Source organism: Oncorhynchus kisutch, linkage group LG23 (assembly GCF_002021735.2).
Source record: "Oncorhynchus kisutch isolate 150728-3 linkage group LG23, Okis_V2, whole genome shotgun sequence".
NCBI lineage: Eukaryota > Metazoa > Chordata > Actinopteri > Salmoniformes > Salmonidae > Oncorhynchus > Oncorhynchus kisutch.
The window spans coordinates 8,522,181-8,548,722 of record NC_034196.2 but is presented as its reverse complement, the minus strand read 5'-3'; the positions used below and the strand labels follow the sequence as shown (position 1 = coordinate 8,548,722).

The window sequence follows — 26,542 nt, the reverse complement described above, 5'->3', positions numbered from 1 at the left end:
AAATAGACTACACATGATTTGTGAAAGCATTTATTATTATTTTTACAAGTTACATAGTTAAATCTAATGTACATACATATTAGGCCTAGTACATATGAGGGAGGGCAGGCAGAGATTGTTATAAAAGCTAATAGGGGCTCTATTTTGTAAATACATAACATTACAAATTCAAGATACTAAAAACTCCAAGGTCAAGACTGAAGATGGAGCTAGACAGTCAAGACACATACGTTTCATTCTCCGTTCCAACACACTCGCATTGCATTCAGACACTGCATCCAGTATCAGATTAGTTAAATGTCCAGTACCAACTAATTGGCCAGTATTTGTAAACGGAAAGACAATTAGTCTATTAAAACATGACATCCAAGCTGTTTATGACAAACATTAATTAGTAACATCTGAAAGCAACTGATATTAAAACAATGAAGCAGCAGGTTTTAAATAAATACTATTTATTGAAAATATTGCATGTTGTCAATTTTAAAAATTTTCCCATTTGCAACATAAGTGTTTCTGATCTTACCAGGATGAAGAGACAAATAGACTGTTTAATCAAAAGCCTAAATCATACTGAAGACAAGAACTGAGGGAAAGAAAATGGACGCTGTCGCGTGAAATTCATGGCATGACGGACCATTATAAAAAGCTAGTTCCCTCGTTATTAAACCTGACAATAATACCCAATTAAAACAGTCTGATGATGATCCCTGGCATATTATCTTAGCATGGATTCCTCCTGTGTTTTAAAGTACAGTCTCTGGTTAAAAGGGGAGTAACCCCCATTGCACTCTGCTCTGTCTGAAAATCATGATTACACTAAAAATGAACAAGAAAACAAAATATGATCCTCAAAACTGGGTTGTTTGGCTTTTTAACATATTATCCCAGTGACAACGATAAGACTGGCAATATCAATACATCTTGGTCCTATGTCCCGCATGTGTATACTGTAGTGATACTGGTGGCATGGCTTGTGTTTGAGTTGTAAAAGAGAAGGGGGAGGGGTCTGATGAAGTTGATCGGACAGTTATGTCATAAAATCTCATGATTCTACAGGAAGTATAATATCTGCACTGGGAGCCACATGGAATTCCCACTGATTAAAACACCTGGCTCCCTACGTCTACTTCCTGGCCTCTTATGACATCTCTGACCAATCCTTCTCCATCTCACCTCAGACTGAGGAGTGGGGGAGGGTCTCTCCTGCTCAGACCCCCAGTTTGTTGGCTTGTGTCAGCACCACCTTGAGCACAGGCATGAAGGCAGACGTCTCGCTGAAGTTGCTGCTGCTCACTATATGTGTGTGGATGTTGAGGCTCTCCACGTAGGATCGAGACTCGATGCACTGCACCATGTTGTGCAGGCCCCCTATGATGGCTGGGGAGAGCTAGAAGGAAACAGAGAGAGACGAGAGAGAAAGTGTGAGAAAGAGAAATCGAGAGGGATGTGCGGTGTAAGCGCAACATTAACACGGAATTTTTGAATTGTTCCAACTCACGGTCTGCTCTCGTAGCTTGTCGTAGAGGGCCTCAAGGCGTTTGTTGGCGTCATCCAGCTTCCTCTTGGTTTGCTGTGGGGAGAGAGAAATATGATGAGACACGCATATCAACAGCTCTAAGCTGAGGGAGTGTTTGAAGAGGAAGTGCGAACAATTTTACACTAATGATATAACTTAAGGAAAAGTAGTGGTACGTGACGATTTATGAACTCCAGAGATAATCTGACTCGATAGACACGCCGCACTCACAGGATCGGTGGCAGCAGCCAAGCACTTGTGGATGAGGCCCTCAAAGGTGTTTTTCAGGACCAGGTGCTCATCGGGGATGGGCTTCATGGTTATCTTCTCAGCAGGGATGGACTGCAGCGGCTGGAAGGTTACCAGAAACACAGCACATGGGTTTTAGACTAACTCTTAGGAATTGTTGTGGAGCTTTCTAAATTGCAAATTGTACCACGTTAAGAGCTTTGAGGCCATATTGCACTACCAGTAATGTAATCCACTAGCAATATGTTTCTCATAATTTCAATGAGGAATACACCAAATGTATGTAGGACTAGACCAGCACCTGTATGGTATCTCCAGTCGGGGCTCCGGGCGCTCCCTCCACACTTCCTCCACGCGTCTTGAGCATGCCAGGGTTCATGGGTGGGGGGGCCATCTGCTGCTGCATGCCCTGGTAGGGGGCCTGGTGTGGAGGCATGTAGGGGGGCTGCTGGGGGTCCCCAGCACCGAGGGGAGAAAAGATGGGGGCCATGATGGGGGAAGGAGGCGTGTAGTTCTCTGGAACCTGCAACAGTGGAAAGTGTGTAAAGTACACTGAACTAAAATATAAACATGTAAAGTTTTGGTCCTGTTTCATGAGCTGAAATCAAAAGATAGCAGAAATGTTCCATACGCACAAAATGCTTCTCATGTTGTGTGCACACATTTGTTTACATCCGTGTTAGAGAGGAATTTCTCCTTTGCCAAGATAAGGCAGAGCCCCACCTGTTTGAGCCCCACATTTAATTTTTTTGTGGGTTTGATTAAAGGCTGTAATAAAAATATATACAGTGGGGCAAAAAAGTATTTAGTCAGCTACCAATTGTGCAAGTTCTCACACTTAAAAAGATGAGGCCTGTAACTTTCATCATAGGTACACTTCAACTATGACAGACAAAATAAGGGGAAAAAAATCCAGAAAATCACATTGTAGGATTTTTTATTAATTTATTTGCAAATTATGGTGGAAAATAAATATTTAGTCACCTACAAACAAGCAAGATTTCTAGCTCTCACAGACCTGTAACTTATTCTTTAAGAGGCTCCTCTGTCCTCCACTCGATACCTGTATTAATGGCACCTGTTTGAACTTGTTATCAGTATAAAAGACACCTGTCCACAACCTCAAACAGTCACACTCCAAACTCCACTATGGCCAAGACCAAAGAGCTGTCAAAGGACACCAGAAACAAAATTGTAGGCCTGCACCAGGCTGGGAATACTGAATCTGCAATAGGCAAGCAGCTTGGTTGGAAGAAATCAACTGTGGGAGCAATTATTAGGAAATGGAATACATACAAGACCACTGATAATCTCCCTCGATCTGGGGCTCCACGCAAGATCTCATCCCGTGGGGTCAAAATGATCACAAGAACGGTGAGCAAAAATCCCAGAACCACACGGGGGGACCTAGTGAATGACCTGCAGAGAGCTGGGACCAAAGTAACAAAGCCTACCATCAGTAACACACTACGCCGCCAGGGACTCAAATCCCGCAGTGCCAGACGTGTCCCCCTGCTTAAGCCAGTACATGTCCAGGCCCGTCTGAAGTTTGCTAGAGAGCATTTGGATGATCCAGAAGAAGATTGGGAGAATGCCATATGGTCAGATGAAACCAAAATATAACTTTTTGGTAAAAACTCAACTCATCGTGTTTGGAGGACAAAGAATGCTGAGTTGCATCCAAAGAACACCATACCTACTGTGAAGCATGGGGTGGAAACATCATGCTTTGGGGCAGTTTTTCTGCAAAGGGACCAGGACGACTGATCCGTGTAAAGGAAAGAATGAATGGGGCCATGTATCGTGAGATTTTGAGTGAAAACCTCCTTCCATCAGCAAGGGCAAAGATGAAACGTGGCTGGGTCTTTCAGCATGACAATGATGCCAAACACACCGCCTGGGCAACGAAGGAGTGGCTTCGTAAGAAGCATTTCAAGGTCCTGGAGTGGCCTAGCCAGTCTCCAGATCTCAACCCCATAGAAAATCTTTGGAGGGAGTTGAAAGTCCGTGTTGCCCAGCAACAGCCCCAAAACGTCACTGCTCTAGAGGAGATCTGCGCCAAAATACCAGCAACAGTGTGTGAAAACCTTGTGAAGACTTACAGAAAACATTTGACCTCTGTTATATACCCTTTGTTGGCAATGACAAAGTATTGAGATAAACTTTTGTTATTGACCAAATACTTATTTTCCACCATAATTTGCAAATAAATTCATTAAAAATCCTACAATTTGATTTCAGGATTTTTTTTCTCTCATTTTGTCTGTCATAGTTGAAGTGTACCTATGATGAAAATTACAGGCCTCATCTTTTTAAGTGGAAGAACTTGCACAATTGGTGGCTGACTAAATAGTTTTATATACATTGGGGCAAAAAAGTACTTTTTCATGTTATTTTGTCATTAATACGTGTCACATCAGTTTGCAAACTATGTAAATAAAAATGTATATCATTGAATTAATAAAGATGCATACAAACAGTCTCTTTGTTTTCTTGAGTAAGGCAGCTCCAAAATGCAGCCTAGCTAAGTGCTTTCTGTGGTGGTGTGTACTACTCCCTTCACAGAACAGCGCAAACTGGCACTAACCAGAATAGAAAGAGGTGGTAGACCCCGGTGCACAACTGAGCAAGAGGACAAGTACATTAGAGTGTCTAGTTTGAGAAACAGACACCTCACAAGTCCTCAACTGGCAGCTTCATTAAATAGTACCCGCAAAACACCAGTCTCAACGTCAACAGTGAGGAGGCGACTCCGGGATCTTCAGTTTCTTGGCAATTTCTCCCATGGAATAGCCTTAATTTCTCAGAACAAGAATAGACTGACGATTTTCGGAAGAACGTTCTTTGTTTCTGGCCATTTTGAGCCTGTAATCGAACCCACAAATGCTGATGCCCCAGATACTCAAGTCTAGAGAAGGCCAGTTTTATTGCTTCTTTAAATCAGAACAGTTTTCAGCTGTGCAAATATAATTGCAAAAGGGTTTTCTAATGATCAATTAGCCTTTTAAAATGATAAACTTGGATTAGTTAACACAACATGCCATTGGAACACTGGATTGATGGTTGCTGATAATTGGCGTCTGTACGCCTATGTAGATATTCCATTAAAATTATTATTATAATATACACTGCTCAAAAAAAATAAACACTTAAACAACACAATGTAACTCCAAGTCAATCACACTTCTGTGAAATCAAACTGTCCACTTAGGAAGCAACACTGATTGACAATAAATTTCACATGCTGTTGCGCAAATGGAATAGACAACAGGTGGAAATTATAGGCAATTAGCAAAGACACCCCCAATAAAAGAGTGGTTCTGCAGGTGGTGACAACAGACCACTTCTCAGTTCCTATGCTTCCTGGCTGATGTTTTGGTCACTTTTGAATGCTGGCAAGCCACAAATGTGCATGTGTCTGCTCAAACGGTCAGAAACAGACTCCATGAGGGTGGTATGAGGGCCCGACGTCCACAGGTGGGGGTTGTGCTTACAGCCCAACACCGTGCAGGACGTTTGGCATTTGCCAGAGAACGGCAAGATTGGCAAATTCTCCACTGGCGCCCTGTGCTCTTCCCAGATGAAAGCAGGTTCACACTGAGCACATGTGACAGACGTGACAGTCTAGAGACGCCGTGGAGAACGTTCTGCTGCCTGCAACATCCTCCAGCATGACCGGTTTGGTGGTGGGTCAGTCATGGTGTGGGGTGGCATTTCTTTGGGGGGGCCGCACAACCCTCCATGTGCTCGCCAGAGGTAGCCTGACCCATTAGGTACCGAGATGAGATCCTCAGACCCCTTGTGAGACCATGCTGGTGCAGTTGGCCCTGGGTTCCTCCTAATGCAAGACAATGCTAGACCTCATGTGGCTGGAGTGTGTCAGCAGTTCCTGCAAGAGGAAGGCATTGATGTGATGGACTGGCCTGCATGTCACCAGACCTGAATCCAATTGAGCACATCTGGGACATCATGTCTCGCTCCATCCACCAACGCCACGTTGCACCAGACTGTCCAGGAGTTGGCGGATGCTTTAGTTCAGGTCTGGGAGGAGATCCCTCAGGAGACCATCCGCCACCTCATCAGGAGCATGCCCAGGCGTTGTAGGGAGGTCATACAGGCACGTGGAGGCCACACACACTACTGAGCCTCATTTTGACTTGTTTTAAGGACATTACATTAAAGTTGGATCAGCCTGTAGTGTGGTTTTCCACTTTAATTTTTAGTGTCACTCCAAATCCAGACCTCCATGGGTTGATAAATATGATTTCCATTGATAATATGTGTGATTTTGTTGTCAGCACATTCAACTATGTAATGAAAAAAGTATTTAATAAAAATATTTCATTCATTCAGATCTAGGATGTGTTATTTTAGTGTTCCCTTTATTTTTGAGCAGTGTATTATTATATTTTTTAAATCAGACATTTCCAGCTACAATAGTCATTTACAACATTAACAATGTCTACACTATTTCTGATCAATTTGATGTTATTTAAATGGACAATTTTTTTTTTTTTAATCATGTGGAGAGCTATAGAGCAAGGTTCAGTGACCACAGCATGACAATGTATAAGTGTAATTGATTGTGTGATAGGTCTCACCTTCTTCTTCTTTGGCACTCTGCTCAGGGTAGGCGGGTCGTTCCAGCCATTCTGTGGGCCTGTTGACAAGCAGAGAGAAACCCATTCACACACACACACACACCTGTCTCTTCACTACAGTCTGGGTGCCACGGTCCCTGCACTCACACGTGCTACATTGTTAGCTAGCCTTGCTAACGCTAGTTGGGCAAGAAACAACCACAGTTCGACTGGCACCTAGGCTACTCACAGCACAACACTACATATTTCATACTGCATCAGCAAGACAATGGGCAAAGAATGTTTTATTTTGTCATTTAGCAGACCATCTTATCCAGAGGTACTTACAGGGGCAATTAGGGCACATCAATATATTTTTCACCTAGTCGGCCTGGTGATTCGAACCAGCAACCTTTCGGTTCCTGGCCCAACGCTCTTAACCGCTAGGCTACCTGCCACAGTTGGATACATTTCTTGCCATTTAAGCAAATTACCAAAAACAGCTCTTTCAGGCTAAATGTATTGGTATTTGAGTGCAGCGTAGCCTGGGCTGACCCCTAAATATAATCACCATGATCCCCCCCCCTGCCTGTCATTTTCATCAGGATATTGCCTGCCCTAGAAAGCCAAGCAAAGCTCCGAATCAGACCAATCTGACTAACTTACCAACCCAATCATTCTCGCTTTACGCTCCTGCCCAGAGCACCACACATCTGGGTCAACCAACTGACACTCATATCCATGTTTACCTTTCTATCAACAGCAACGATGACGAGTATGTCCTTGGTACTTCAGGTCTATGAAAAAGTTAATTATGTGATAGCGGCCATTAAAAATTAGCTGGTTAAAAAAAAATTGCTACAGATTCCTTGATTGAACATTCACCAGAAAACAGAATTGGCAGCGCAACAGAAGCGGCAACGCATCACATTGTTGATCATCTGGGATATTGGCGAGCGCTTTTGATTAAATTGATTGGTATAATCTGGTCAGGCCGGTTATTTACAGGCAGTAATTGCATAAGGTAGCAGAGCGGTCTTTCAATTCACCTTCACCTTCCATGAAACAGGTAGTGTCTGGATTATATCCCTCTGTGGACGAAGAAAAAAAAACACTCTAGAACAGTTCACCGAGCCAACAGAGCAGAGGTGAGAGATGCTAATGGAGTTGATAGCTAGGGAACTAATAGCATACTCTAAATGTGTCGTTAGCGAGTGTTACTGTACCTGTAAATGTTTACAACTAATAAAGTCCCATTTCATTTAACAATGCGCTAATGCTAACAACATTAACACCCCTCACACAATTCGGACGTGACCCTGTTAATAAGTGTCTCAGTTGAGAATTGTTACCTCCGCTTTCCCCACCCAGGGGGGGGAGAGAGAGAGAGCGAGAGAGAGAGAGGTGCGAGAAATAGGCACGGAACAGCAGCAGCCGTTGACAAATCTGAAGGCCGTCTGTGCTCGGCTGCACTGTGCTCACTAAGCAGATAGCTAGCACACACACACACACACACACACACACACACACTCCTGGCTCCGCTATGCCCTTACAGTTGGACACCGTCTAAACAGCTGCTTTCGGTCACTTACTCCATTCAGATTAGTTTAATATCTGCCATTAGCTTCCTATGCTGGTCTCTGACCCGACACTTGACATTCCCTGTCCACATTTGGCCCGGCCATTCAAACAGAACTATGGCTATGTTCCAACACCCACACTAGCATACCACTTTAGAATACAGGTCCAATACACTGCTTCTTTCTGAGGGGTATTGTAGTGTGGATCCTTCGAACAGATCCAGTCACACCTGTTCTCCCAGAGGCCGGATCAGGCTGTGTACCTGAGGATCCGGTTGGTGGGAGCGGCGGCATGTACGAGGCAGGCGAACCCGGTCCGCCATGTTGGAAAGACGCTCCAGATGACAGCGGAGGAGGAGAGAAAGGAGGAGCGGAGGACACAGGCTGGCCCATGGAAGGAGGTGGGTAGAGGGGCTGTTGGGTGTATTGGGGCATGAAGCCTGGGGCTGGGGCTTGGGGTGAGGAGGAAGAGAAGGAGGGAGGAGGAGGAGCAGAGTACTGGAGAGGTGAATAGATAGCTGGGCCACCAGTGCCAAGGTTGTACTGGCTGGCCGGAGGGTAGGCTGGGGGTTCACAGGAAAGAGAACAACATGCATTAGTTACGTTAAAGACTAACTGGAACAGTGCTCTCTGGGGTCCTTTAGCAGTAGTAACATGCATTCTATTTCTTAGCAGTTCAGGAAATGTGAAACGGAAGCATTTCCTCTTAATAATTACAATCTGGTAACATTACAGAAAAATGCTTCAACTTTGTTAGAACTTCATTCAAAAGTATGTAGACGTTTATAGATAGACTATCAGGCATGAAAGATTTGTTATTCAGAACAGGACATCATGCAGAGAGCGAGAGAGTTAACAGCCAAACATTCTCATTCTCAATTAGAAAACATGGCCATAGAAGGCTCAAGGCCGAGCTAATTAGCAAAGAACTTTCGAAAGAGAACACACTGGGCAAACATTCTCCGCCAGAAAATGCTTGGTTTAAATTGAGAAAAACGGGGCATCGAAGTCAGACTATCTGTATGTAGAATACCCAAGGCTAGCACCTGTACCTGATTCAGAGGGGTTGGGTTAAATGCGGAAGACACATTTCAGTGGTACAACTGACTAGGTATCCCCCTTTCCCATCTGTATGTGCGAAGCCACGATTAGCTCTTGGCGCTACGCAGTGTATCCTCCAAACCGGTTGGTGGCGGCAGACACACACACTTCTAGGTGTTCAGGCTGCCATTTCCCTCCTACACGAAGAAGAGAGTACCTATAACCAGAAAGTGGTAGTGATGTTCGAGACACTTACGCTGGTACTGATGTGAGTACATGGGGGGGTATGCAGCAGACGAGGAGGCTGGGGGAGCAGCTGACCCAGAGGGAGGCATCCCATACATGGGGGGTGTCGGCTGAACCTGCAATGATCGACAGGACAGACACAAAAGATGACATCACAGACTCAAGGGCTGCCTTCCAAATGGCAGCCTAATCCCTATATATTGCACTACTCTTTAACAGAGCCTTATTCCCTCGCCTATAAAGTGCATTATATAAGGAATAAGCTTCCATTTGGGAAGCAGCCAGGATCATAACCACAACTAGGGCTGGGTTTCATTCCAGAGAGAATCTCCCTCATCAGGTCTTGTTCACTCCCCTTCACAGATCTTAAAATTAACTGCCCAGTAATAATCTCACTTTTAAACAGAATATGAACTTTAACTCATATCCAAATACTGTTCTTGTATTTATACTTGTGTGGCCAAAGCATAAATTGGAGAAAAAAAAAAAGGCACAAACACTTAAAAACCCCACCTCAGAACGTTCCAGAAATGCTTGCCATTTCCTCATAGAACATGTCATCTCCCCAAGGGGGATGAACTGGCCAATCATTGGTCTAGAGCAGAATTATCTGGCCAATCAGCAGTCTACTAGCACAAATATTTTTTGGGTGACCGATATATGCCCACACCTTCCAAACAAAGAAAAGCTGCATTTTAACATAATTAGTCGGGGAAAAAATATTTCACTCATATTGTAAGTAATATTTCATAGAAAAATCGGGAAACACTGGGCAGTTATATTCAAGACAACTAGATAGATGTGTTAAACTATTTTGTGCAAGAGCAGTGAGTGAATCAGAAACAAGAGAAACGGGACACAGACTGGAGAAAGATACATTTTTAGAGCAGTGCCTTGTCCTGGGGACACAAAAGGGATGCACTCCATTGTTTTGGCAATACACACCTAATTTAAAAATAATTAAAGCTTGACGATGGGCTGATCATTTGAATTAGCTGCTAGGGCAAAACACAAAGCCCTTTGGGTCTCCAGGACCAGAGTTAAGAAACACGGTTGGATCAGGTGCTCCACACTGACGTGCATGACAAACCACACATGGATCCAGGGTGGGTTGGGGTATGAACAGGGTGTCATGCATTACTACAGCATCCGCAGTAAGGGGCCAGCTGGTGTGGGGACCATGGGAACAGGGTGGAGATTTGTCTTCCAACAGACGGGAGTCATGATGCGACGCGTGTTGCAAGGAGCGGCGCAGAAAGACGCCGCACTGTCTGGAGTACGACAACGGGGGTTGGAGCTGTGTGTGGGGGTCAGGTAGAGAGAGACTAGGGTCATGCAGTTATGGGGGGGGGGATCAGTGGCCCTGAGGTGAGAGGTCAGGGGGTACATGGCTGTGACCTTGTGCTTGGTATACATGCCAGGTCTACGTCGTAGACGTAGCAAGAGCAGCGCTTGCAACAGAAGAGAGTAGCAACGTATTGACCCATAGTAGAACCACAGCATGTCCCCCCCCCCCCCCCCCAAAAAAACCTTAGTAACGAGACCATTGGAAAATCAATTAATTGGTTTAAATCTCATTTGAATCAATGTAATTAAATCAATTCATTGTCAATCAAAATGGGACGACAGTCAGAGGAAAGATCAAAGCGATAAAAGACGTATAAAAACATCCAGGGAAGAGTTAGGAAAGAGAGCCACTGGTACTAACTACAGCAGGTAGTGACTGGCAAAGAAAGCAGGGGAAATAGTTCACAACATTGTTAGGTAGTGGTCTGTGTGTTTATTTAGCTGCTACAATTAGATTTCAGAGTTAGTCAAGATTGAGGAATATTGAACATAAGCCCAAAAAGCTGAAGCACAGTTGCTGGTGTGGTACACGTGTGTGTGTGTGTGTGTGTGTGTGTGTGTGTGTGTACCTGGGGCTCTGTGGTGGCAGGGCCTAGATGAGGAGGAGGGACACTGGGGAGAGCTGTGGGAGTTTGGTTACTCCAGGAGGTAACTGTAGAGGCAGACCTCACCTGGAGAACACACACATACACACAGTCCGCATGGTACACACACACCAATGATGAACACACAATGGAGGAGCCCCGACAAAAACAACCCCAGCTCAACACTAGAGGTCGACCGATTAATCGGAATGGCCGATTAATTTTCATAATCGCTAATCGGCATTTTTGGACACAGATTGTGGCCGATAAATGTTTTTTTTAAAGGTTTTACCTTTATTTAACTAGGCAAGTCAGTTAAGAACACATTCTTATTTTCAATGACGGCCTAGGAAAGGTGGGTTAACTGCCTTGTTCAGGGGCAGAACGACAGATTTTTACAGTGTCAGCTCAGGGATTCGATCTTGCAACCTTCTGGTTACCACCTGCCTTACATTGCACTCCACGAGGAGCCTGCGTGGCAGGCTGACCACCTGTTACACGAGTGCAGCAAGGAGCCAAGTTAAGTTTCTAGCTAGCATTAAAGTTCTTATAAAAAACAATCAATCTTAACATAATCACTAGTTAACTACACATGGTTGATGATATTACTAGTTTATCTAGCTTGTCCTGCATTGCATATAATCGATGCGGTGCCTGTTAATTTATCATTGAATCATAGCCTACTTCGCCAAATGGGTGATTTAACAAGCGTGTTCGCGAAAAAAGCGCTGTCGTTGCACCAATGTGTACCAAACCACAAACATCAAAGCCTTTCTTTAAAATCAATACAAGTATATATTTTTTAACCTGCATATTTAGTTAATATTGCCTGCTAACATTACTTTCTTATAACTATGGAAATTGTGTCACTTCTCTTGCGTTCAGTGCAAGCAGCAAATGCAGCAGTTTGGGCCACCTGGCTCGTTGCGAACTGTGTGAAGACTATTTCTTCCTAACAAAGACAGTAATTACCTGCCATTAATACAGGTAACGAGTGGAGGACAGAGGAGCCTCTTAAAGAATATGATTTGAGATTTGACAGAGCAGACTGACTGAGCGGTGGTAGGCAGCAGCAGGCTCGTAAGGATTCATTCAAACAGCACCTTCCTGCGTTTGCCAGCAGCTCTTCGCTGTGCTTCAAGCATTGAGCGGTTTATGGCTTCAAGCATATCAACTCCCGAGATTAGGCTGGTGTAACCAATGAGAAATGGCTAGCTAGTTAGCGGGGTGCGCGCTAATAGCGTTTCAATCGGTTATGTCCCTCGCTCTGAGACCTTGAAGTAGTTGTTCCCCTTGCTCTGCAAGGGCCGTGGCTTTTGTGGAGCGATGTTTTTTTTTTTTTTTTACCTTTATTTAACCAGGTAGGCAAGTTGAGAACAAGTTCTCATTTACAATTGCGACCTGGCCAAGATAAAGCAAAGCAGTTCGACAGATAAAACGACACAGAGTTACACATGGAGTAAAAACAAACATACAGTCAATAATGCAGTATAAACAAGTCTATATACAATGTGAGCAAATGAGGTGAGAAGGGAGGTAAAGGCAAAAAAGGCCATGATGGCAAAGTAAATACAATATAGCAAGTAAAATACTGGAATGGTAGTTTTGCAATGGAAGAATGTGCAAAGTAGAAATAAAAAAATAATGGGGTGCAAAGGAGCAAAATAAATAAATAAATAAAAATTAAATACAGTTGGGAAAGAGGTAGTTGTTTGGGCTAAATTATAGGTGGGCTATGTACAGGTGCAGTAATCTGTGAGCTGCTCTGACAGTTGGTGCTTAAAGCTAGTGAGGGAGATAAGTGTTTCCAGTTTCAGAGATTTTTGTAGTTCGTTCCAGTCATTGGCAGCAGAGAACTGGAAGGAGAGGCGGCCAAAGAAAGAATTGGTTTTGGGGGTGACTAGAGAGATATACCTGCTGGAGCGTGTGCTACAGGTGGGAGATGCTATGGTGGCCAGCGAGCTGAGATAAGGGGGGACTTTACCTAGCAGGGTCTTGTAGATGACATGGAGCCAGTGGGTTTGGCGACGAGTATGAAGCGAGGGCCAGCCAACGAGAGCGTACAGGTCGCAATGGTGGGTAGTATATGGGGCTTTGGTGATAAAACGGATTGCACTGTGATAGACTGCATCCAATTTGTTGAGTAGGGTATTGGAGGCTATTTTGTAAATGACATCGCCAAAGTCGAGGATTGGTAGGATGGTCAGTTTTACAAGGGTATGTTTGGCAGCATGAGTGAAGGATGCTTTGTTGCGAAATAGGAAGCCAATTCTAGATTTAACTTTGGATTGGAGATGTTTGATATGGGTCTGGAAGGAGAGTTTACAGTCTAACCAGACACCTAAGTATTTGTAGTTGTCCACGTATTCTAAGTCAGAGCCGTCCAGAGTAGTGATGTTGGACAGGCGGGTAGGTGCAGGTAGCGATCGGTTGAAGAGCATGCATTTAGTTTTACTTGTATTTAAGAGCAATTGGAGGCCACGGAAGGAGAGTTGTATGGCATTGAAGCTTGCCTGGAGGGTTGTTAACACAGTGTCCAAAGAAGGGCCGGAAGTATACAGAATGGTGTCGTCTGCGTAGAGGTGGATCAGGGACTCACCAGCAGCAAGAGCGACCTCATTGATGTATACAGAGAAGAGAGTCGGTCCAAGAATTGAACCCTGTGGCACCCCCATAGAGACTGCCAGAGGTCCGGACAGCAGACCCTCCGATTTGACACACTGAACTCTATCAGAGAAGTAGTTGGTGAACCAGGCGAGGCAATCATTTGAGAAACCAAGGCGGTAGGGGCGTGGAGAGGGACGGAAGCTATACTGTTACACTGGCAATACTAAAGTGCCTATAAGAACATCCAATAGTCAAAGTTTCATGTTAAAAGGAACCAACAGCTTTCCTATGTTCTCATGTTCTGAGCACTTTTACTTTATTCTCCAACACTTTGTTTTAGCATTATTTAAACCATTATTTGAGGTTAAATTGATTTTATGGATTTATTATATTAAGTTAAAATAAGTGTTCATTCAGTATTGTTGTAATTGTCATTATTACAAATAAATATTTGAAAGAATATATATAAATTTGACCGATTAATCGGTATCGGCCTTTTTTTTGGCCCTTCAATAATCGGTATCGGCGTTAAAATCATAAATCGGTCGACCTCTACTCAACACCATCAGAGTCAGCGGCCGTCGGCCACACAACATGTGGGAACAAGACCAAAAGGGCACCCAGACAGCATCAGAATCAAGAGAGGATCATCAACCACTTATGGGCTAATGAGGAGGCTGTGTGAGTGACTGTCACTTACCGGCTGGTAATACTGTTGCGGTGCGGTGGCAGCGGCAGCGGCAGGCACAGGGGCTGGAGCGTGCTGCTGGGACACCATAGAAGGCTGGGCATGGGTGAAGAGCTGCCTGGGCTGGGCAGCTGTGGGCTGAGGGGATGGGTGTTGGGCTACTGGGGCTGCAGCAGGAGCCTGTTGACCCAGAGCTCTGCTGAGACGGTCACGCAGCTGCTGCACCGCAACCTGGAGGTGGAAAAAAATACCGCCGAATTAGAAGCAGTAGAATGGACATCACGTTCCGGTTCTGAACGAGTAACCCGAGGCAGATTGTGGGGCAAATGTATCGTGCGTATCATTCACCTGCTCTGTGTTCTGGGGCAGGTATGCAATGGCGTTGGTGAGGCTGCCCTGGGAGGCCAGCAGGCTGGCATACTGACTCATCATCTCCCCCAGTAGAAGCCCCACAGCAGAGGGATCAGACTCCTGGTTCTGCTCTACCGCCTTGCGGAGAACCACCACCTTCTCGACCAGATCCTGCCGCAATACAAACATTACATAGAGTTAGATCCACACACACACAAACCAGACGTACACACTCCACACACACACCCGCGTACCTGCAGAGAGAGAGGGCAGTGCCTGTCCTGTGCTCTGGTCCAGCAGGTCACCAGTTTCTCCACGTTGCCAGCGCAGATGTAACACAGACAAGCCTGAGCCTGCAGCGTGCAGTCCTCCACAGTCTCCAGTCTGCAGCCCAGCAGGTCTACAGAGACAGCAGCACAGTTGGGTTCAAAATTCACAACTGGTTCACACGGCAGCAAACGCGACAGAAATGGAAAGAAACTTTGAAAGGGAAGGCCAGTGAGGGAGAGTGTGAAAGGCTAAGAGAGACCGTAAAAGGCCCCGCATGGTCAATCCGTCGTCTGCATTGATCATGCAGCATTTACTGTGATACGGCCTCTGCAGAAGTCAGGGCATTCATACTTCTTGCGCGTCGCTGAGGAGAGCAATTGTGAAGGAAGTGAGCTTGTGTTTATACAGGACCTCCCGCCCCAACCAATCAAGTACAGCGCGAAGCTATACAGAGCTCTTCGCATTGTTACAAATGTACAAAATCTGGGAGGCGCACGGCGATGCAGGAGCAAGCATAAATTGGCTTTAAGGGAGTGTGTGTGAAAGAGGGAGAGAGAGAGAAAGTGTCTGTTCCTACCACACAGAGAGGAGAACTCCTCGGGCTGAGCGTAGGTCATGACTGCAGCCAGAGCTTCCTTCCAGTTCTGCAGCTCACAGGTCTGCAGCACGTCACGCCAGTCCCTCATCACCACCGCACTGATCAGCTGTTAATCAAAAAAAAAATCTAAATCGTCAATACCGTAGACCTCCCTCTGATCAGCTGCGAGACCCAATAATGGCCATAATCAATATTGTTCACGTCCCTCTGCCAGTTCCTCAACCCCACCAATCAGCTGCAGGAGACACTGAAAGTAAATCAGTAGCAGAACAGTAGCAAATACCACGGATCAACTACCTGATCACATGACCATGACACTGACTGACATCATGGTCACGGTGCTCGTCACCTTGGTGATCTTGCAGTGACCAGTGCTGGGTTACCTTGGTGATCTTGCTGTGAGTCTTGGTGAAGTACTTCCTCTGTGTTTTCTCCAGAAGCTCCGCCCCTCCGGCAATGGCCAGGATGATGCTGTCAGCCATGCGGTTGTCATGGAGACAGAGTTCCACTGCGCCCTGGAAGTCCCCCGTCAGTAGGGCCTGGGTGATCAGGCCATCCACGCCTGACGGGACAAACCAACAACGGTTTGCTTTTTAAAACTTCGACAAAAAACAGCAGCACGCAGTCAACCTAAAACCTACAAATAAGAGATTCAGATTGATATTAACAGATCGTTACCTTGACTGACGCGGAGTTTAATGCCTTCTGGGACTGGAGCCTCCCCTGGCAGGCTGGCCTCTGCTGGTGGAGCCGCCTCCTGACAGACCAGAGGGGGAGTTGATCAAATGTTATTTGACCGAGAGCAGTACCGTCCCTGGAGTGTCAGTACAATTCCAACTACTGCGTAAATCTGTTGATGTCAACGGGAGATTTACTCGGAAGCATAACGACGCAAAACAAGTGTTAATCCGTACCGCCATACCATCTACCCAGAGCTTTACATATAACCATAAAACAGCAAAGGGAAACTAAATGAACAGGTGTGAGTCTACCCCAGAGAGAAAGTTGAAGTTGAAGGAAAATAGGGGGGTAAAAGTAATTGGGCGAGTTACTTATAGTTAGAGATGAGACACTATGTGAAAGCAATGTCACAACATAACCGGAGCAATATAATGACATAGCAGCACCAATGTAATAGGTTTACAGTTTTAGCGATGAACAACGATAACGACAAAGCAATAACAGTACGATGGGCCACTCTCTCTCTGGGATGGACTGACGGGATGAGAAGAAGGTACCTCCTCCAGAGGAATCTCTTCATTTACTGGCATCTCTTCCTGGGCGATGGGCTTAGCTCCAAGGGCTTCTGTCAGGTCTACTTCTGCTGCCAATGGTTCCAGACGTCCTGTCACTTCCACTTCTGCTGCTGGCTGGAGGTTTGTAGCAGCGATGAGGTCAAATGGATCTTCCGTTTCTGGTTCCGGAGCAGGTGTGAGTTCCACTTCTGCTGCTGGCTGGAGGTTTGTAGCAGCGATGAGGTCAAATGGATCTTCCGTTTCTGGTTCCGGAGCAGGTGTGAGTTCCACTTCTGCTGCTGGCTGGAGGTTTGTAGCAGCGATGAGGTCAAATGGATCTTCCGCTTCTGGTTCTGGAGCAGGTGAGAGTTCCACTTCCGCTGCTGGCTGGAGGTTTGCAGCAGCGATGAGGTCAAATGCGTCTTCAGGCGGGAGTCCAGGGTCTGCTAGAGGCTGCAAGGTGGAGACAGGAGGAGCCAGGTCCAGCTGGACTGCCGACTGCAGACTGGGCAATGTTGATGTCGGGTCGAAGCCGGATACAGCCTGTAAGTCCACCTGGTTGAACGCAGAAACAGGCTGTAAGTCGACTTGGTTGAACTGAAATACAGGCTGCAAGGGCACCGGGTCAAATTCTAAGACATGCTGCAAAGCTACCTGGTCAAATTCAGATATAGGCAGTGAGTTCACTTGGTTGAACTCTGTTGGAGGCTGGAGGGTAAAGGGGGCAGTGGGTGCTTGCTGCAGGTCAGCTGGGGGGGCCAGAGCTGGGGGGGCCAGAGGAGGGTCAGACTCTGGCAGGAGAGCAACGGGAGCAACAGGGGCAAGAAGCTGGGGTTCTGCGCTGAGGTCAAGAGTAAGAACAGGCTCCGATTGGAGGACAGGCATAGGATCAGAAGCTGAAAGGTCACCGCTGGGCGGGGGGGCAAGCTCTGGCTGGGGTCCAGGCTGGAGGGTGGGCTCAAGCGGCGGTTCGGGGGTGGGCTCAACAGTAGCAGCCTCAGGCACGGGAGGAAGGACCTCAGGCTCAGTATTGAGCTGGGGAGCGGGAAAGGGAACTACCTCTGGTTCTGGTCCAGGATCAGCCTCAGGTTCAGGCACAGAGGTGGGGGCAGGAGCAGTGGCGGGCTGCATACATTCATACAGCAGGAGGGGAAAGGAGTAGGAGAGGAGAGCCAGATTCACAGAGTTCAGCAGAGCCATTCAATTGAGAGTTGTAGATAAATTATTAACAGAATCACTGACATGTTGGAAACATGAAGCAGTACAATAGCATTAAGAATCAGATGAGAAAATAGCATTGTCTTGCAGATAAAAAAATATAGATATATAAAAAGGTAGAATTGAAATATGTGAGGTGAAGTTCTCCAAATCATATTCAATGATGATCTATGGCAAAATTCAGGAAAGCAATTCAACGATGTTCAGCGCATGAATAAGAAACGCATCCTTTTCTTACTTCACAGAAACTGTATTGTGAAACCTAGAGTTAGTGAAGTTGGACACTTTCCCAATGCCCCTACCACTTCCCTGTTTGAGCAATGAGACCAAAGCTACAGAGAGTGAATGAGCAGATATGTTTGCTCTGCATTACCATCAACTTTACCGCATACTGAACCGTATTCCATGTTGTTCATCGAATTGTCACAACTAAGGAATTATACATGTTTCTTCCACACACACACACAAAGTCCTTACCTCCTCGGGCTGAATAGGTTCTCCCTCTAATGCTGCTGCAATCTGTGAACAAAGGAACAACCCCAGAGGAATTAAACCAGGCTGACAGACAACAGACTGACATGGCCTGAGGGCATTCAGTGACAGTTCATTTCAAAACCTCACCTTTGCTGCTAGCTCCTCCTTCTTGTATCCCAAAAGCTCCAGGTATTTTCCACGAGCATCATTCTCAAAGTTCACCTGAAAAAAACATTTCACTTTGGTAGTTAATTATTTATTTTTTTTACCTTTATTTAACCAGGCAAGTCAGTTATGAACAAATTCTTATTTTCAATGACGGCCTCGGAACAGTGAGTTAACTGCCTGTTCAGGGGCAGAACGACAGATTTGTACCTTGTCAGCTCGGGGGTTTTGAACTTGCAACCTTCCGGTTACTAGTCCAACGCTCTAACCACTAGGCTACCCTGCCTAGTAAAAGACATGCAACAAAAACAACTTCCGTTTTAACAACACAAGTCCCCCATCCTTACCTTCAGGAAGGACCAGACGGTCTTCTCAAACTCGTTCTGGGCCGAGTCCATCTTCTCCTGGCAGAAGTCAACGAAGCTGCCAGCAGCCAGTGTGGCCTGCAGCTGGGCAGAGCGCTCCAGGAAGGTCGTTTCCGTAATCACCTGACTAATGTGAACCACATGAGCCGTGGGCTGCTGAGGCTGTTGGGGATTGGGCTTGATGTTCTCCAACGACACCAGCTTACCACCAAACTGGATTTTTTTTTTTTTGTGTTGGGGGGGGGGGGGGGGGGGGGCAGGAAGTGAACTTATTAGCACCATTTCAACATATCGATAGAATGTCTTTAGTGAGAGAGACAGGAACCAGCAGCAAAGAGTTGCCAGGAGGAGAGATGTACAGTGTGTCACTCGGCAGTATCATCATACATCCATGATTACAACTTGACAAAGATAGCAAAGAATTGAAGGCAGAGAAGGTAGTGACTCACAGCGAAGGAGGCCCCCACGGGCCTGCGGATCCACTTGGGGGGCTTTTTGAGGGGGGTGATTGTGGTGGAGGCGGGCGGGGCCTGGGAAAGCTGCAGGGGGGGCAGGGTCTGACCCATCCCAAATGGATCCATATTGCCAAATGATGTGCTGATCTAGAACATAGACATGCCACAGAAAGTAAAATATATATTTTTTCTCCTCTTTTTTTAAACAGGTTATGTATTCATTCACATCAAGTGTCTCCAATTATGGGCTAAAATTGAAGCGAGTTTCCACTCCAAATCTCAGAATTCGTTGGAACCGCGTATGTAACCCGAAATGACCAACATGGAGGCTAGTTTCCAACCTCAACAGTGTTCATATGTGAAACTGTTTACCCACCGTGTCTGCCTGTGTCTGGCTGAAAGCCTGGCTGCTGCCCCCCATGATGGAGTAGATGCTGATGTGTCCGTCGAAGGCTGCGGCCGACAGCACCGCCGGGTTCCTGGGACACCACTGGATGTCAAAGCACCACTGGGTACTGGTAGGCAGCTCATACAGCACCTGGAGATGAAACAGCAGACAGGAATGCCTTTCTGGTTACATGTCTCCGTAATGATAATTATTAGCAGTGTGCTGTAGTTTGTAGTTAGGGACCATGCTAAGAATAGCGAGACCACACACACTCACCTCGGCGGTGTTGGGGTTCCAGCAGAGGATTCGGTTGTCTTTCCCGCAGCTCAGTAGCAGCTCAGGGTCCGCCAGGCTCCAGGCGATGGCCAGGACACCCCTGACGAACACCCCCCCCCCGCAGATTTAATTAGCATAATGTAATCCGATCACATTCAATCTAATGAACACTTGCAATTAGTTCTGACATGTCTTGGGTGTGCCCTTCTTTGTTAACAGACACACCAGATTAGCGTGTTCTGATCACTCCTTAAATAGCAGTCATCCCCATCTCCCAGAGACCTCTAGTAACCAGAACAGATTCATACCGCAGCCACTTTCCTACGTGGTTTTCTCACAGAGTTCAGCCTCAACGGCTGAACATGATTCCATCCAATACAAAAGTTTGGACCGTGACAGTCAGTGGTTTTGACATGACTTTCTCCAAGACTGGATACCAGATTCATTTGAAGTCATAATTTACCGTGTGTGGTTCTCCAGGACTTTGAGAGGGGAGGTGGCAAATCGCAGGTCCCAGATCTGGATCACTGGCATCCTGTCATCCTCCGAGGCCAGCACCAGCTGAGTAGCTACCTCGGGGTTCCATTCTAGCCCAGAGCAGTGCATCTGAACACACACAAGTTATTAATTTACTTATTATAATGAATGTGTGGTTCTCTTTCTGCCCATCTGTCACGTGGTGTTAATACTATGTTTGTACCAAGGGTTGAAATCAGTTCAGGGAACAGAACCAAAAACAATTTTATGATTTGAGGAACAGAACCCAAACCGAAAGTGATCTATACTGTTCCGGAACAGAACCGTTAATTTAAAAGCAACGTTCTGGGCATTTTTTTTTCAGTTGCACAAAAATCACAACAAAGTGCCTATGCAAAGCCCTCACTCTGTCACTCAAATGTATTCCAGTGCCCGCCAGCTGAAAATCTTTGCCAGTGTCTGCACGTGTAGGCCACCTGCCCTCTGAAGCATAAGTTACTGTAGCCTACTGACGACATTGCAAGCGTAATTCAGAAATTAGGGAGAGGTGTTTAATTAGAGAAGAAAGGATTTACTTTTTCAACGCTAGTTAAGGATACTACAGTTATCACGTTTCACACGGCATTTATTAACTACAAAAAAGGCAAGGCGTGTTTTTAAATTCCAGTGCTGCTCTGCACACACAAGCTAGTTAACTAACGTTTGCTCTGGTCCAACGTTAAACCAACGCCGAGGTTGAAAGATATTCAAAGTTCCTCCATAGAAGCCGCTCCTCCGTAGGTGTAGCTCTTTGGGCCTGATTCAATAAGATGCCCAGCGCTTCAAGGCAAGCTTCCTCCATCCTTTCTCCTCAAAATGTATTTAGCATCTCACGCCCTACACGTTGACTGGCACAGTGTGTGTGTGTGTGTCTTTCATTATTATTAAACCATGCGGTTATGGCAAAATACAATTAGCTCTTAACGACTTTCCTATAGAGATTAAAAATGGCTTACCCGCTCCACAGCAAGCTTCTCTATCCACACTGATTGGTGAAGTAATTTAAATGTTGAGGTATATGGAAAAATAAATGTATATATTTCAGAGGTTTTAAAAAAAGGAACAATGTCAATCGGAACCAGTTTATCATAACTTTATTTTGCCGGTCGGAAACAGTGGCACGAAACGAGAAAAAAACCACTTCTGGAAAATAATCTTGGTTCCAACCCCTGGTTTGTACTAATGTCAGAAGCCTCAGACCATTTCGGTTGCCAATCCTGTGTCTGTCCCAAAATAAGTGGCAAGCTTTTAACTGAAGGCGCTAGGAATACTTCCCACCCCCAAAGTTTACAGAAAGCTGCAGGCCAGGGAGAGGACTTTTAAACTGGAGATGAAAGTGGCAGACTGAGCCTTTAACAGCAGACAGACATGCATATCATCTGTTATGGTCACAAATTACAGACTGAGGCTTTAACAGCACAGACAGACACGGACAAACGTGTCTTTCTGGGTACCTTGTTGCTTGGTACAATGTGGCAGACTGAGCCCTAAACAGCAGACGTGCTTTCCGGTACGTACCCTGTTGCTGTGGTCGCTGACTTTGATGATTAGGTCGTTCTTGCGGAGGTCCCAGATGGAGGCGCGGCCGCTGGGGCTGGCTGAGGCCAGGATGTGTTGGACCTGCCTGTTCCACGCCACACAGCTGATGTCCTCTAGAGGCTGAAATAAACAAAAAAGCCTGCTCACTCAAATGTTCCTCTACTCTCAAATTACCTGGGTGCCGGATCCTCGTAGACAAGATAACATATGAACATTTTTAAGGAAAGCACTCCAAAAAAAAGGTAAAATGTGACTACTTACGGTTTCCTTAATTAACCACGCAGAGACACGTTCTGGTGCCATTGGGTCTTACCTGAGTTTTAGGGCCTGGTGTCATCGGGGAGCCAAAGTTGTTTAGGTCCCAGATGTAGATCTCTGATTCATTACCTCCTGAAGCCACCAGGTTGTCCTGGGGAAGGGGAGACGGAAGTAATGCTTTATCATCACTAGCTAACATGGGGGGGGGACAATGTAAAGTACAGTATCGAACACAACGAGATACACTTGACAGAGTTGGCGGAACAGCCAACAAAGGTCAGTAGACCAAAACGTTAGTATTCCAATAAAACAAAAGCAAGACGTTCTCAAGTGAGTTGAGCAATATCTCAACGTGCATATTATGCACAGAAAAGTATCATGCCAAAGCGGTTAGTGAGAGCATAGTTACAGTTAGTTCGGTGTACCTACCTGGAAGGAGTTGACATCAAGGGCTCTAACTGGCCCGCTGTGTTTGTTACTCTGAGCGATGACAACGTCACCGTGTCCAGCAATGATCTTGGCCGGGTCGTAAAGGATGACGTCGCCGTTCTCTCCCCCTGCGATGAGCACTCCAGACGGGAGACCCTGTGCATCCATGCCGTGGGGACCCCACGCCAGCTTGTGGTATCTGATTGAGTGTGATAAGAGCAGTCTGAGCTTTGACGTATGTTTTCTAAACCTACCCAAGAGTTGACTTGCTCTGATGCTTGTTGTACCCTTGTCGGAAGCATTCACCAATCGTTGTTGATTGAATATACTTGTTGTTTGTTCCAGTAACCTGAGCTTTAACCACTACAGTTTTCACAACTACTATTCCCTACCCGGGTTTACTATACTACCTGAGATACCTGAAGAAATATAATTTACTAAGAATCCTGTTGAAAGAATGGGGGCTCCCGAGTGTCACTGCGGTCTAAGGCACTGCATCTTTTGGGGCAGCAGGTAGCCTAGTGGTTAGAGCGTTGGACTTGTAACCGAAAGGTTGCAAGAACGAATCCCCGAGCTGACAAGATTAAAAAATAAATAAAAAATTGAAAATAAGAATTTGTTCTTAACTGACTTACCTAGTTAAATAAAAGGTCAAATAAAAATCTAAGTGCTAGAGGTGTCACTACAGACCCTGGTTCGATTTCAGGCTGTATCACAACCAGCCGTGATTGGGAGTCCCATGGGGTGGCGCACAATTGGCCCAGCGTTGTCCGGGTTAGGCCGTCATTGTAAATAAGAATTTGTCCTTAACTGACTTGCCTAGTTAAATAAAAAATAAAAACTGGGTTTGGGTTACAGCTAGTGCTAAGGTTTCACTACCTGTGAGAGGAGGAGTATGCTCCACGGAGCTTCATGTCCAGAGAAGGCTCGGCCAGGTCCAGCTCAAAGATCTCCAGAGAGGCGGAGGTACTGAAGGAGGCATCCAGCTGCTGGGCTGACGTACCTGGACACAGAGACAGACGTGTGAGCGGTCAGCAATACCTGACCAGGTAGACGCACTAACAGGACAGCTGTTCAGACAACAAATATTCAACGAGTCAGTTTTCAAGGATATTCAAAAACGTGTGTGGCTCATGACGAGACTATGACTCCAACATAGAGAGGAGAATAGCTGCTACTGCATCTCAACTCTTTCTGAAACTTCATCTGGGAAATTGATGCATCACCCCTGTCAGTGCAACATGTACAGTTGGGGGTCTTGAATTATGGGATCACTTGATGATAAGCAAAAAAGAATGTATAAAATAAATAACACAAATACTGAGCTATATTGTATGCAAAGACATTCTGGGAAATTATATTTAATACCAAAAAATTGCTCAGAGAAATAGATTGTGTAACATAATAATGGGGGGGTTAAAAATGATTGGATCCCGTTTTCAATATTCCAGCACCCTCCCCTTACGAGGATAACGACACTGAGCCTTTTTTATCAAATGTTTAATGAGATTGGAGAACACAGTGGGAGGGATCTTAGACCATTCCTCAATACGGAATCTTTCCAGATCTTTGATATCCTTTGTCTGTGCTTATGGACTGGCCTCTTCAATTCAAACCACAGGTTTTCAGTCGAGTTTAAGCCTGGAGACTGAGATGGCCATTGAAAAATGTTGATTTAGTTGTGTGCTTAGGGTATTGTCTTGCTGGAAGATTCACGTGAGGCCAAGTTCCAGCCTTCTGGCAGAGGCACGCAAGGTGTTTGGCTATAATGTTCTGGTACTTGGTCAAGTTCATGATGCCATTGACCTTAACAGGGGCACCAGGACCAGTGGAAGCAAAATAGCCCCATAACATCAAAGATCCATCACCATATTTTACAGTTGTGATGAGGTATTTTCTGCATTGCTCTTTCAAAAGTCAAACACCACTGGAGTGCTTGGCCAAATACCAATCCAAGTGCCAATGCCGTTGAGCAAACTCCAGGCAGTGCTATGGTCAGATGGCATGAAAATAGAGCTCTTTGGCCACGCACACGAACGGCCGGGTTGGCCTTCAAAAGAACGCATATGCAGAAAATACCTACTTCCGGTCGTCAAATATGTCCGAGATTCTCAGTAAAGTGTACAAAACATACCTGCTGCCAGGTACACAGGATGGTGCTGTGCTGGGCTCCAGCTCTGGATGGCCGTGCGGTTGATCTCTTTGAGCTTCATTCTGATGGGGAGAAAACCCAAACAAGAATTAATCAAGCTTCTAGCGCACAGAATTAACGGATCACAATAGATAATGAAATGGTCCTGAAAATGGTTACCCCTCTTCATCTACAGCCACAATAAAAAAAAAAAAGCAGATGTGTAGGCTAGCGCCTAATCAACGTGCACAAATACAGAATAAGGGAACTGGATATGGTGTATCCGAACTGGGTATAGACTTATATGGCTGTAAATAGGGTAGGTAGGGCAAAGGTGCATTCAAATGAAACAGACATTTTGAATGGATTTCGTGTAGTTACCGTTCCATTTTAACTGAATAGATAGCCAAGTCACACAAAAGGAACTTTCCATTCAAATTAGATGACACAGACAAGTTGTTTGTGCAGCAAAGTAACCTCGATTTTTCGCTGGTACGCTAGCTAAAATAAGAAGCCACGCAGCTAATGCTAAAAATGCGTAGGTACCTTTCAGTGAGACTATGGTTCTGATAGTAGCACTTGATTCGTAAGAAAAGAAAACCGACAGCTGCAAATAAATGGTTTCTGTCCTAACACAATGAACTCAGTAGCTAGCTAACCAGTACAGTTATAGCGCAATCAGTGAGTTAGAAACCAGCAACATGGCCAGAAGACCTAAGCGAAATACTGTCCAACAGGGTCACACATCTAGCTAATCCCAAAAAGTACTTACCTTCTCAGGTCTGTTCACTCTTATAACACATACACAGTCGATATGCGTCAAAAAAAACGTTGATCACTCGTGCAAGGTCCTTTTTCTTATTGTGCAAGACTTAACAAACCGACAGCTCTCCGCTGCAGAATGCACATTCAATGAAATTCCACGTCCGCACTGGTCTTCGGCTCCATCAACGTGGCACAATAATCTCCTCCTCCTCCAGGCACTTCCGGTGAACGTCGGCTTTGAACATTGTGCTGAACGTAGGCCGTTATGTACATACATGTACTTAATTCATTGCAGCCCTACTGTACATGTCATTTGTAGCGAACACAAATAGGCTGCATACTTCATTAGGGAGTGCACGCTCTGCCGCAAGTGTCATCATTATAGGATATACATTGACACTTGAAAACCCATTCCATCTTGTTGCATCAGGCAAAATGTCCAACTGCTGAATAAAGTGAGTAAATCCCCCAGTATCGTTGTAAGGGAATCTTAATTTCCTCTCATTGCACAGTATTGGGCATGCAAGCTTAGGTCCTGACCACAACTTGATGCTACCATGGTTTAGCTATTCTAGTAAAACAACCAGGTGAATCCATTTCCCTACATGCATTTCAATCGAGTTTGTGTAACCTTCACCTTCAAATGTCATTCCAAAGTTATATTTCCA

The 26,542-nt window shown here is 45.5% G+C and overlaps 1 protein-coding gene across 12 annotated transcripts; it reads right to left on the bottom strand.

Moving 5' to 3' along the window:
• Positions 1–14: 14 nt before the first annotated feature.
• Positions 15–26,204, bottom strand: LOC109868413 (protein transport protein Sec31A). 12 transcript variants are annotated; one of them, XM_020457956.2, is made up of 30 exons: positions 25,882–26,204; positions 25,113–25,192; positions 23,858–23,981; positions 22,979–23,177; positions 22,605–22,700; positions 22,271–22,411; positions 20,700–20,842; positions 20,237–20,336; positions 19,949–20,110; positions 19,567–19,719; positions 19,100–19,330; positions 18,735–18,809; positions 18,591–18,632; positions 17,550–18,020; positions 16,899–17,450; positions 16,339–16,417; positions 16,044–16,222; positions 15,640–15,766; positions 15,047–15,192; positions 14,790–14,963; positions 14,454–14,672; positions 11,132–11,233; positions 9,226–9,331; positions 8,192–8,491; positions 7,398–7,439; positions 6,370–6,428; positions 2,070–2,291; positions 1,751–1,870; positions 1,502–1,573; positions 15–1,390 (listed from the first exon to the last, which is right to left on the bottom strand). In XM_020457956.2, the coding sequence occupies exons 2-30, from the start codon at positions 25,189–25,191 to the stop codon at positions 1,211–1,213; spliced, it is 4,695 nt and encodes a 1,564-aa protein (XP_020313545.1). In that variant the 5' UTR covers position 25,192; positions 25,882–26,204; the 3' UTR covers positions 15–1,210. The 12 variants fall into 12 exon arrangements, with proteins under 12 accessions (XP_020313545.1, XP_031659048.1, XP_031659053.1 ...); XM_031803188.1 differs by lacking the exon at positions 25,882–26,204 and adding an exon at positions 25,491–25,874; XM_031803193.1 differs by lacking the exon at positions 25,882–26,204 and adding an exon at positions 25,491–25,874 and having other exon boundaries at positions 17,955–18,020.
• Positions 26,205–26,542: the final 338 nt, after the last annotated feature.

Excerpts from the sequence above, each read along its gene's own strand:
- LOC109868413 (XM_031803188.1), bottom strand. Across the intron at positions 11,234-14,453 it reads CGCAACAGTATTACCAGCCG|GTGAGGTCTGCCTCTACAGT; the intron begins GTAAGTGACAGT and ends TGTGTTCTCCAG. Across the intron at positions 9,332-11,131 it reads CTGCCACCACAGAGCCCCAG|GTTCAGCCGACACCCCCCAT; the intron begins GTACACACACAC and ends CGATCATTGCAG.